This window comes from Gavialis gangeticus, unplaced genomic scaffold (genome assembly GCF_001723915.1).
Source record: "Gavialis gangeticus isolate Ggan-Ray unplaced genomic scaffold, GavGan_comp1, whole genome shotgun sequence".
Lineage (NCBI taxonomy): Eukaryota > Metazoa > Chordata > Crocodylia > Gavialidae > Gavialis > Gavialis gangeticus.
Genome location: NW_017729000.1, coordinates 19,335,686 through 19,347,637, shown reverse-complemented (window position 1 = coordinate 19,347,637; position 11,952 = coordinate 19,335,686). Strand labels below are relative to the sequence as shown.

General features: G+C 39.2%; 1 protein-coding gene across 1 annotated transcript in view; it reads right to left on the bottom strand.

Moving 5' to 3' along the window:
* Positions 1 to 552: 552 nt before the first annotated feature.
* The window catches only part of RBM27 (RNA binding motif protein 27), a 33,149-nt gene continuing 21,749 nt past the window's right edge, over positions 553 to 11,952 (bottom strand). Inside the window, exons 10-21 of the mRNA XM_019506373.1 lie at positions 10,666 to 10,810; positions 10,107 to 10,260; positions 8,526 to 8,780; positions 8,264 to 8,392; positions 6,769 to 6,891; positions 6,064 to 6,138; positions 5,781 to 5,945; positions 4,913 to 5,017; positions 4,599 to 4,790; positions 3,146 to 3,232; positions 2,567 to 2,677; positions 553 to 1,012 (exon numbers count right to left, since the gene is read on the bottom strand). Of these exons, the coding sequence (XP_019361918.1) occupies positions 926 to 1,012; positions 2,567 to 2,677; positions 3,146 to 3,232; positions 4,599 to 4,790; positions 4,913 to 5,017; positions 5,781 to 5,945; positions 6,064 to 6,138; positions 6,769 to 6,891; positions 8,264 to 8,392; positions 8,526 to 8,780; positions 10,107 to 10,260; positions 10,666 to 10,810 (1,628 nt within the window). The 3' untranslated portion in view covers positions 553 to 925. The remainder of the gene's footprint in view (positions 1,013 to 2,566; positions 2,678 to 3,145; positions 3,233 to 4,598; positions 4,791 to 4,912; positions 5,018 to 5,780; positions 5,946 to 6,063; positions 6,139 to 6,768; positions 6,892 to 8,263; positions 8,393 to 8,525; positions 8,781 to 10,106; positions 10,261 to 10,665; positions 10,811 to 11,952) is intronic.

The following is an 11,952-nucleotide window of genomic DNA, read 5'->3' as shown; positions in this document are numbered from 1 at the left end:
GGGGGGGGGGGGGGGGGGGGGGGGGGGAGGAAGAGAGAAAGGGAACAAAAAGCCCAAGGCCTCCCATGCTCACAGACAAGGATTCTAATGGTTGGTTATCAAAAAACCCAAGAAAAACCTCTACAAAATTAATTTTAACAATACTGACAATGCAATAAAGTAACAGCCTAGATCAATTTTGAACCTTGCATTCAAAGTGTATGAGGAAATAGACACTTGAAGTGAAAGCATGGAAACGATATTTCAATTACTCAAATCTCAGGTGTCATTGTTGACATTTCAGCGAAACAAGATCTAAAATGATATACAGTGAACTAATATTGAGCAGTGTTGTATGAATACCCTTGTGAACACATGCATAAACAGAAGACAAACTATAGAAAAGTTGAGCTTTCTGGACTGAAATTACACATGACCCTTCAAGACAGATCTTGAATCAAGTGAATTCCAACAAATATTTCTGATAACTGACTCAACATGTAATAAAATACTACCCCTTTCAGGTGAGCAAATGAGGCAATTTTGATATTTAATGAAAACATTTTTTTTTACGTAGCTCTCTTCTGACCCCATAATATTCTAAATAAAACCTATTCTTCCTTTCAGTTACATACTAATAAATCAATCACATAAAAAACTAAGTAATACAGGTGGCTTGAAAAGAAGAATTGAAAACATTGTTTTTAAAGGAGGACAAACACCAATGGTGATCTTTTTAACTCTAAAAAGTCATTGGGCCTTTGGCTAACTTAGTATCACAGCGAAGTATGACGTTTATATAGCAAGCTTGCTCTTACTTTAAATCTACTGTATTTTGAAAAGAAATGAACATAAAATTTTTTGGCTCATCAACTTTCTTAAATAAATTTTAAAAAGTTGTAGTTTAAACTATATTCCTAAAAATATACAATTCCAACACCAAGTTTCATCTTCTCCAAGAACGGGATTCGTCTTCATCTTCATCGTCGTCATCATCATCTTCATGCAAAAATAAATCTGAGGTTTCGGTCTCCTGAATGAAGATAAAAAGCAGTCTCATTTTAGAGGTAGCAATGCACTATCTGCAAGAGGCAAATCTATGCAAAGCAGTATCTTATTTCAGGTGCTGGTCTTCCAGTTGCTACTGAATAGTCTCTTTTGCAGGCATGCACAAAAAATGAACACTTTCTCTTAGAGAAGAGTTCAAGAACACTGCAAATATAAACTAAAACATTTAAAATTAATGCTAATTAAGACAAGTTATTGATAGGGACCTACCTAAATAAGGTGTAAAGCATGGTGCAGCAGCATCTTTAATCTCGCTCTTTTTACTGCGCCTTCCCCCCCACCCCCCAAACAGCGGAGTGGCCAAGAGGTTTTTTGCCTCTAAGACACTCAGCAGCATGGAGGGGGGAAACACAACAAAAAGAAAAAGATTAAAGGTATCGCTGTGAACTTCCGCTGCGATTTAGATGGATCCCTACATTTTGACAATATCCCTTTTAAATTCTACTTAATAATAGCTCAATATTTCCCTCTCTCACAAACTTTGGTCAAGAGGCAAAAAGAAAGCATGCAATGCAGATGCTGCTTTGTTCAGGATATGTTATTTTGAGGAAGCACGTGTGGCTTATGAAGTACTTCGTGCAGTTTCACTGCCCAAAAGATGTTCTCCCGTTTGCCTGGTACTTGATACATTGTGTATTCATCCCAAAAAACTAAGGCTCAGGAGTGCACATAAAGTGTTCTTGTTTAACTGTTATATCAGCATTTCAATGCCAGTGTAAGTGAGCTAAATCATTATAAAACTTTAAATATGAGCAAAACAGATTTAAAAGTTACAGCTGTTTAACTCGACTTACATTAATACAGAAGGAAAACAGTTATATAGGAACAGCTTATAAATTTAGTATCAGTATAATGGTTATATTTGCCTGCACCCTGAAAGAAATGAATTCCTTGTATCCCACTGTTTCAGTCTAACATTTGAAGTGGAATTTTGGTAACTTCAAATATCTAGTTATTTAAAATGTCAAAATAATAATATTTGAGGCAACACAATTTTTAATCAAAACAACAAAACACACAACACTTTGCCACATCATGAAGACAAGGCGGCAATGGACAGTAGAAAAAAATTCTGAAAATAAAGGAAGATTTAAGGTGCTTTCCATCAAAAAACATAAGCATTTGGGGGAAAACAGAACAAGATGACAAGCATCTAAATTCAGACACTAGAAAATGTACTAATTCATTCTCATCAGAACTTTTGACATGGTAACAATAAATGTTTAATGAGTATAATGAGAACCCAAATGATTTTTTCTTCATCATTTACATAAGCATGCACACTGTCCGATTAAAGACCAATACCGCTCTCTTCAGGATGTATATGCATGCATGTATTTGCATGTACGCACAGTTTCAGAATGACTGAATTCTGCCAAGAAGATTTATCTTTACAAGGTTCCCTCAAAAACAGAAGAAAATCCCTAAACGTTTTGTATATTATCAAAACCCACTTTCCCCCCTTTCCTTCAGTCATCACCGTTCTATGAAAAGGGGAGAAAAGGTATTATTGCAGTACCTCTTCCTTGGATTCCTCCTCCTCAATTTCTGTGGACACAGAAGGTACCTTGGGTTTGTGCCATGATATCTGTAGCCTTCGGTCTTTGAACTTTGATCCTTGGTTAGCAGCCTAAATTATATTTTATGCACGTTTTTTGTGAGTGAATTAACACAGGATTATTGAGAGTAAAAGCAAAAACAAATCAACCAACAGCATACTATCTTACATGCACTGGAAAGGAGAACCCTTTTAAAAGCACCAAACACCTCAAGGATTATACTACAGCCACCTCCCACTTAAGAGTAATCCTAAGCAGCATCTTCACTCAGTCCCTAATTTGCTGGATTACTATATGTATGTGGGACAACCTAGAGAGAGCAATAGGGCTCAAAATGTACTTGGCCAGAAGCCCATCACGCTGAAGATTTGCACCTTCACACTGTTAAAACTACTGTATTATTAGTAGCAACAAAAACCCATCTTAACTGAACTGCATGAATATGGTACAAATCATTTCTCTGAAGCAAAATTTACCAGGAATGTTTAGTGATCATGCTAAGTTTTTAAAACCACAGAAGTTTCTAATACTCTACTTACATTTTCAGCTTCTGAGCGGGACTTGAATGTTAGAACAACACTTAAAGGAGACTCCTCTTCTTGGAGGTCTTCTATATCTCCAAATTTCTGTGAAATACACACATACACACTGTGAACACGAATTTCACGGATCCAAATCATTATAATGAAGAGCTAGTAAGACATAGCACAGCAGCATTTCTTAGCATGGTCCTATTCAAAGGCATATTAAATATGGCTTTTTGTTGGAAGAGGATATACTGCCTGTATCATTCAACAATGCCACATAATCCCAAGCTTTGTTATCAAGAGACAAATATGAATATTTGTAAGCAGCTTTATCCACATCCATCAAGTCACTTTCCTCTTTAGTACTGCAAAGCAATTCCTTCTGAAGCTCATTAAATAACTTATTAATCTCCCAAGAGAAGCACACCTTCCCTAACTATATGTGCTCCACAGTATTCTACTGGAAAGCAGAAGATTGATCAATTCAGATGTCAGATGTTTGCAGCATATAACTAACCTTCTCCCTGAATGACTGATAGCAATACTGGTTTGAAATATTAAAAATCAAAGTGGATTTGTACAAACAGTCCCACTGCAGTAAGAGCAATTTAGAACTGTCCCTATTGTATCAATCCTCAAAACCAAAAGTATCTACAGTCAGTGAAAGCATTTTCTGAATCTTAGCCTAAATAGTAGTTGTAGGCAAAGAATACATTTTATTTAAAAGCCACCAAGCTTCTTGGAAATAGTTGTAACAACTTGAATAGCGAAGCCAAAACTCAACTGTCAATAAGAGCAGTAAAATGATAAAAATTGTAGGTACAGATAAAGTTGCCAGTAGCTCCTAAGTCTTCTATATAATTTTTCTCTGTGATGATGCCAAGGCTGCTATTATTGGATCAGTTACTCAAAATGTAAGGAATTACTGCTTTGCATGACAAAACATCTTGGGCAAGAGAAGGCTAATGGATCACACACCAGCCACAAACGATAATAGCCTGGTACAAATTTTTCATCTTTCTAAATCTTTGTTTCCAAAGATCCTAACACAAGGTAGACAGCAACGTATCTAGTAAACAGAAAAAGAACAAAATTAGTTTCCCTACCTGCTTCGTTTCGTGTCTACACACACACCCCTATAATTCTGAAACATTTAAAGTAACACCTATAGTAACATTTTTTATTTAGAAATAACAGGCTGTAAATAAAAGCATGAATTTGAGAGATGTATTAGTTATAACGCATGTACTGAACCAAAGCAGTTAAAACTCCAGGGCAGAAGACTTAGTAGTAGCGTTAAATTTAGTAATCCAAAGAAGCCAAAGCCACATATTGTTTCATTAACTCGTAACTTCAAAGTGGTAAGAAATGGTGGGGAGGGATGATTACTTGTTCCATTAAGAGAAGAACCCATAAAATCAAGTGCAAGACTTGGCGTAAGTTTCTTACGACACGACACACTTACAGAAAAGTGTTGTAACAACTCATCTTTCTCTTCTTCAACAAAGCCCCCAACAGTTAGTGCTTTGGGACGGTGATCCACCACCATGTGATTCAACATGCCCCTTCCTCTCCCACCACGACCTCGTCCTCTTCCTCTACCCTGAGCAGACATCACTTTTCCTCGACCTACAGGCAAGATACCTAAACGGGCAGCCTGTTAAAGAGAAAGGTATATAATGAGCAAAGCTATTTTCAGCTTCCATGGTAGTTAAAAGCTTCACGTTACACAAACATGAAGTTAGCAACTCTAAAGCAGCACACTCCTTTCAGACTCACTTCAACCTGGAGTTGATTGAGCTTTTTCCTCAACTCTGTTGTGTCTTCTCCAGATGACAATCTTTTGTGCAAGTCTAGTTCTGCATCTAAAATTTCCTTCTGTGCCTAAAAAACAAAAAGGAGAAGAGGCAGCATTTATATCCCACTTCTAAATGCCTCAATCCACTGATTTTAGCAATAATCTTAAGAAATGAATGCGCAGTAAATCCAATAGTATCTATATTCCTCTCCAAACCCAATGATAATGGTTAATGGAGGAATGTGACATTCCATTTTGAAAAGCAGAGATTTCTCTACTTCCAAACTGGAACAAGAACTCCTGTGTGGGGTATGTTTATATGTATTTGGTAAGAACCAGGGTCAAGTAACATATGGGGCTTACATATGTATAATACATGCTTCAAGGAAGCCTTTACTGTTTGTTGGAGTACCACTACAGTAGATTTTCTCACTAGCAATCTGGCCTTGTACTGATAAGACATACTTTGTCCTTGCTAATAGAGCTTTTGTTCATTATATATCCAACATACAAAGTTCTGAAAGATATTCAACCATCAGATATTATTAAAAAGATTTCTCTTAGTTTTTTTTATTAACAGGATCCAACTATATAATAAGTTATTCAAGAGCCAAAGAATAAAATTAAAAAGAACAATTAAACAATTCAGAGCAACTTGTTACTTTGTCAGCTTTCTGAAGGAGCTTTCTAAAGCAATCTTTTACTCAAAAATGGAGGGGAGAAAGGCAACGTGAAGATTGCTTTTTCCCAACCCAGTTTACCAAATAAAATGTTTTTCTTTCAGAAATCAATTAGGCATTAGAAATCGGTAGAAGGGCAGGATAGGACAGCGTTTCCTGCAACACATACCTCTGTTTTGCTCTTTAGTTTTGATGGTGTGGAGGCAGTAGATGAAGTTTTTAATTCATCTTTTAACTGAGAGATCTTTTCTGTTAGTTCATTTAAGGTCTTCATTATCTCTGCCCTCTCCTCTGGTTTCATAGCTTTGTTCTTTTCCAGTTTGGATATCAACATCTACATATTAAAAGAACACTAGAGTAAGGATGCAATTCAGACAAGAAAAGAAACCACTGAAAAATTTTTGGTGCCTCCTAGAATCAGAATCCAACAGTTGGAATACATCCAGACTTACCTTCTGGTATTCTATTTGCTTCTCCAACATCTCCTGCTTCTTTTTCCTCATATCTTGTTGTAACTTCATTGCCTCCTAAATGAGACAGAGATGCTTTCAGTACAGCAAGCACACATTATTTATGAATTGGAAGAATAAATCAAACCATACCACTTATTCTTGCGTGAGATCATGTCTAGTATCAGTTTAATACCAGGCACTTCTTGCAGAGGGAGACAATATTGCAATGGACAGGGGAACAGATTTGTCTTATCTTGAAATTACTATAATCCTAAATATAGCCACGGTGGGTCAAGCACAGTAATCTAACACCAGCTCCTTTAAAGTGTTCAGATATTTCATACTGTGTTTTTAAAAATACAGATGTAGAAGCTGTAGGAGATGAATTAAGATCTATGTGATAAACCAGTATGCTGTCTTATATGCTCTTTACAGTAAAGGGTAAGTTGGAAGGAACGTTAGGAGGGAATGAGGAATACTCCTAGACTTTCCCTTGCTCAACTACATTATTCCACTGCAAGACATCCATTTGAAAAACCGATGGGAGGGAGTGGGGGGAGGGAAGGAGACTACATCAAGACACGCTGTTTCTGCTACATGTTACTGAACAGAAAAAAACTAAGCTGGAGTTGAATGATACCTTAGGTGTCTTTATTTACAAAGGACCTCTGTTAGCTCAGTTGAACAAACACACATAGGAGTTACCTGCTTCTTTTTGAGAGCCTCTTGCACATCATGAGATTTTGATCCAGCACCAGGTTTCATAGAGGTCTTCAGATTTGAAGAACTATAAATCATCTTTGTATGGCTTGTAGAAGTAGGAAATGTCTGAAAATAAAACATTGAAGTAAACAAGATAAGGCCAAGATCAGGTTTTAAAGAGTATGTTACTTTAAAAAGTGTTCTCATTTAAGCTTGCAACTGACAAACCCTTTTAAGTATCTGAAGCTTTGTGTGATGTGACAATTTTTAAAAGACTGACATTTAATATATTTGCATGTATACAGCCATCACTATAAAAGGGTTGCTCTGCTCACAAGCACAGGACTTGAATTCCTGTTAAAATTCATTTGACAACAAGTGCCCTTCTCTGGCGCAGCCAAAATTCTTACTTGGGTCCTAGTTCCTTTGATATTATTCTCCTACTACCTAGACTTGCAACTAAACACAGTATTGCCAACTCTCATGATTTTTGGCATTGTTCTTTAACTGTACACTTTCCAAGTGGGGGTATGTGTGCGTGATATATATATATAAAAAAAGACAGAGCTAAGTTTTTCACATTCCCCAAGCATAGACTTTAAGAACAATGCCAAAATTCATGAGACTTGGCAACATTGTAATTACGTTACTTTAGCATTTGAATACTACGCTCTCTACTCAGAAATTTAAAAAGGCAATAGCTTGCAGTTCCTTCCCCACAAATTGTATATCTTTTGTTTGCCAGGAGTGTATACTGCACCACAATGTAAGTGCAACTCAACTGGATAAAAATTTCTTCAGAGCCATATGAAGCACTTACATATTTTTGTTACACAAATAAGTTCCCAAAATGCTACAGATCAACATAGCCAATGAGCAAACAGGGAAATCCCATCACTAAAAAGCAGGGAAATCCCATCACTAAAAACCAACAGAATATATAAATGGGTATTTGTTAAGCAAATACTGAAGAGGCCTTCCAATAGCTAGCGTTATCAGACCTCCATTTAAACTAAGATCTGACAATTATTTCTCAAAAAAATTAACCCAGTTTTCTAAATAACCTCTGTTCTTCCAGCTTAAGTAACTGTGATGCCACACAGAGTATTAATGGAAGAAATAAAAAGCCAGGAATAAAAACCCATAAGTCCAACCTTCTGGTTCATGGCTCTAACCCAGTGGTGACAAATATGTGGCTTGTGGGACTTTTGATGAGCATAGGAATTTGGGGGTGGGTGTGGACCTTCCCTCAATTTGGGGCTATAGGTCCACTGGAGATGGGCTTTGGTAGCAGGGGGAAAGTGTCAAGTGTCTTTTGACATAGCACTGCTTGTACCACCACTGCTTCCCATCACCTGCCCTGATGCCACTGGGTCTGGATGTGGACTCTGAGGAACCCTAAAGTCTGTATCTGGGTCAGATGGCAGGGTGAGTTTAACACCTCTCTTCTAACCAATAGGCCAAAGTCACCAGTCTAACGCTAGTCTGTCTCTCATACCTGAGAATCTTCTGCAATAGAACTTGACTGGTTCAGGTCAGTCTGGTTTCCACCAACTACTCCAAGGCGACGTTTAACTGAAACTTTATTAAGGACATAGGCACCAGATGCCAGTGGTTTAGTCATCACCTACATATCAGCAGACATTAAAAAAAAGGAAAAGAACAAATAGTCTGCATTTTAGAAGCACATACTACTGATCTTGACTGCTTCCTTTATCAAACTAGTCACAAAGCATTGATTTGGTGTGAAAGCACAATACCTTTGAAACATTGCTATGTACCGTCACAGCTGGAGGCTGTGAAGTCAAACTCTGAGGGTGAGGATGAAGCTGGTGATGAAGAGACTGTGGTGGCTGCTGCTGCTGTAACGATGGCTGCTGCTCATTTTCCCTATGCCACAGCACTCTTATAAACCGATTGTTTAAAACTGCCTCTGTGCTAGAAATGGCCTTTCTGGCCTCATCATTGCTTAAGTACTGAATTAGAGCGGCTTCAGGATCATTTTGGAAAGCAACCTGAGAAAAACAAGTTCAGGATATACAATTGATTATCAAATCTATATTTCATAGGAAATGAGTCACCTGACACACTGCAAAACCCTTTTACATTATTCCAGAAGGGTGGGGGGTAGAATTTCCAAGAGTCAACTACAGTCAATTGTGCCCAGTATGCTTTTAAGGTCAAAGCCAAGGTATCCTCTGACAATTATGCAGAAAAACAAAATACACATACAACAGGACCTTTCACTTATGTACAAACACAGTACCACCAAGAGGCAGAGGACAACAATAGCTGCAGGTAGAAGCAACAATGATAGCACTATATCATGATAGCACTGTATAACAGGCACTCCCCCCACAATACTTTTCTAAACTTCTGTGGAACAGCAGTGTTTGCACGCAAGAAGTAAATATACAGTGTTGTAGACACTATTAAAGATTACAGAAATGGGAAGAATTCTGGCCAAAGACTCAAAGTTACTGCCATGCAAGAAAAAGGTTTAGTCTATACTCAGAGAATGCCCTCCCAGTTCTACTGGATAAATTGGGGGGTGGGGGGGGAGAGGAAGAAAGATATTCAATTTAAGTTTTCAAGTTATTTCATTTTCATATTCCAGTTTTGTTCAGATGGCAATGAGTTTTACACATGCTACTTTTGAAGGAAGGCAAATCCCTACCAGGGTAAGCAAAACTTAACTGAGAAATCTAAACTACCTTTTGAACCAAAGTCTTACACACTTCAAACTCTAAAACAGTAGACATATTTTCAGAGGTCCTACATATTCAGTTTTCCAGATGAAGATGGTCTGAAGGCCACATTTCTTTCCCAGGCAAACAGTAGAAGACTTTAGTAAAAATTTAGCCATGCAACTAAGAATATTTCATTTACATGGTGCTTTTCACTCCAGATTATCCCACAGAACACTAGTTGCAGCTGCCTTTAGGGGACATAGCAATAAACCGGCACAAACTTTGGTGAAAGGTACTAGGATAAAATTTTGATCTTCAGGAACTGCCATAGGATCATCGTACAAAACAGAAAGGATCTTTGTTTTTAAAAAAAGTGATATACAAGGCAAAATAAGATATATAGCACTCAGGAAGATAAGATAGCTTAATTTTATTGCTCAACTCCCCCACTTGCCAAGACTTCCTCCCAGTTTTCTGCCTGGAGCTAGAAGCCAGTGCAATACTATAACAGAGGGGAGAAAGTAAAGCAGGGTATGCCAGACAACACTATTATGCTCGCAGTATATCCATATAGCCGTCCTAACTTTTCCAGTGTTACAGTCTAGCCATATGATCATTTTTAAAGGGATCTTTAAAAAGCCTTGTATTTACCTGAATGTTGACAATGGTTCCAAATTTACTGAAGTGCTCATTGAGTCGTGTAATATTATTTAACTCAGGAGGGATTTTACGAACTTCCAATTTGGTGTTTGTATACTGATTCTTTTTCAGAAATCCTGGTTTATTCTGGTTGTTATTGGTTTGCCTAGAGGAGACAAGGTAACATTCGAGGTGGGCTTACTTGCATCCATTCACATTTGCTAGTTAACAGTCTATTGATCATAACATTTACATGCCTTCCATAATAATGCTGGAAAACAAACTCAAAACACAATTTAAATGAAAAACTGAGACTAGAGATCAAATATTATATGCAATGTAAATGGAAGGAACTTGTCCACAAATTACCAAAATCTAGTTTTACCTGTTTTGGGGACTCAGAGAAGTCCCCAGCTGCTGCTCCTGCTGTAGTATGATCTGCCCACCCGTGGTAGGGGTGTGTACTGGGTTAAAAAGGGTCTGCAGCCATTCCTGAAGGGCCAGCCTGTTCCCCCTCTACCCCTTTTCCAAAATCCTAGATCAATCCGTGGCTGTCCTTAACAATACTTACTTTCCAATCCAGGGTTTCTTTACAGATGGCCCTTCCATGCTACCTGGTGGTCTTTTCCTGCTATCTGGTTCAAGCACCACTCTTGTTACATTGCTGTTATTTATCATGGGAATTGGAGGCTCAGTCTGGATGATGATATTAGCAGCTGGAGGACAAAAGCGTGTGATCATTTTCTACTAACACCAAAACACAAGCTCTTTTATGGAATTACTTCAGAGAATGCAAGTAACCAAAGTAGTAATCAGGATCTCATAACACTTATTTTGGAGAAGCACCACAAGAAAAATCTATCAAAAGCTAGACATTACGTTTTAGCTGGGAGGAATAAAGGGGGGGAAAGGGAAATAACAACAAAAAAGATAGCTATCTATCTCAGTGCTGATTCTTAGGCCTGTGTGAATAGGGAAGTATTCAATTCAGATTTGGCTGACTTGGAGGACAGTGATTCTATTTGGATCACTGTCCCAATTTGATTCGGCTGAATAAGCTTTGGAAGATTCAGATTGGCCGCGTAGAGGCAGGCACAGCCAGGCGGCTGCAGGTTCTCTCACAGCTCCTCCAGCTGTGCCTGCCTCTCCCCAGGTGGAGGGAGCTGCGGGAGAAGCCCCCATGGCTGCTCTGCCTTGCCCCATCCCCCATCCAGCCCCAGCACTTAAAAAAAAGCAAAGTCAAACACTCACTGGCTGCACGAGCAGCAACTGGGGCCTCTGGGCACTCGTGGCAGAGCCCCACTGCTGGGAGATGCGCACTGTCTGAGAGCTGGGGCTGAACAGTGCTGGGCTCTGGCTGACACGTGAAGCCTCCCCAGCTCCCTGGGGAAATCGAACCAGGGGCTGGGGGAATGTTAAGGTCCCTGAATATTCCCCCAGTTCCTGGTTCAATTCCCCAGGTCCCTGATCTGGCCCTCAGTTCTCCAGGCCCCCAGATAATGCGGGATGACAGCAGACTGCTGTCTGGATGGTGGCTCTAGCCTATTTCCCCATGTGGCAGCAGCACCCTGCTGAAGCCCTGCATGCAGATCCAGGGGCCATGTCCCCTGGGAAGAGCTGGGGGAAGTGATCAGAGAGCTAGGGAACCAAACCAGAGCTCCAGCTGACACATGGAGCCGCCCCAGCTCCAGGACATAGCGTGGCACCCTGCCGAGCCACACTGCACCTGCACACTGCCACGCAGGTGCCTGGCAGGGGACAACCCCTGCTGCCCTGCACTGTATGAGGGGGCTCTGCCATGAGCACCCAGAGGCCCCAATCGCTGCTCCTGCAGTGAGCATGTTTTTTTTTTTTTTTT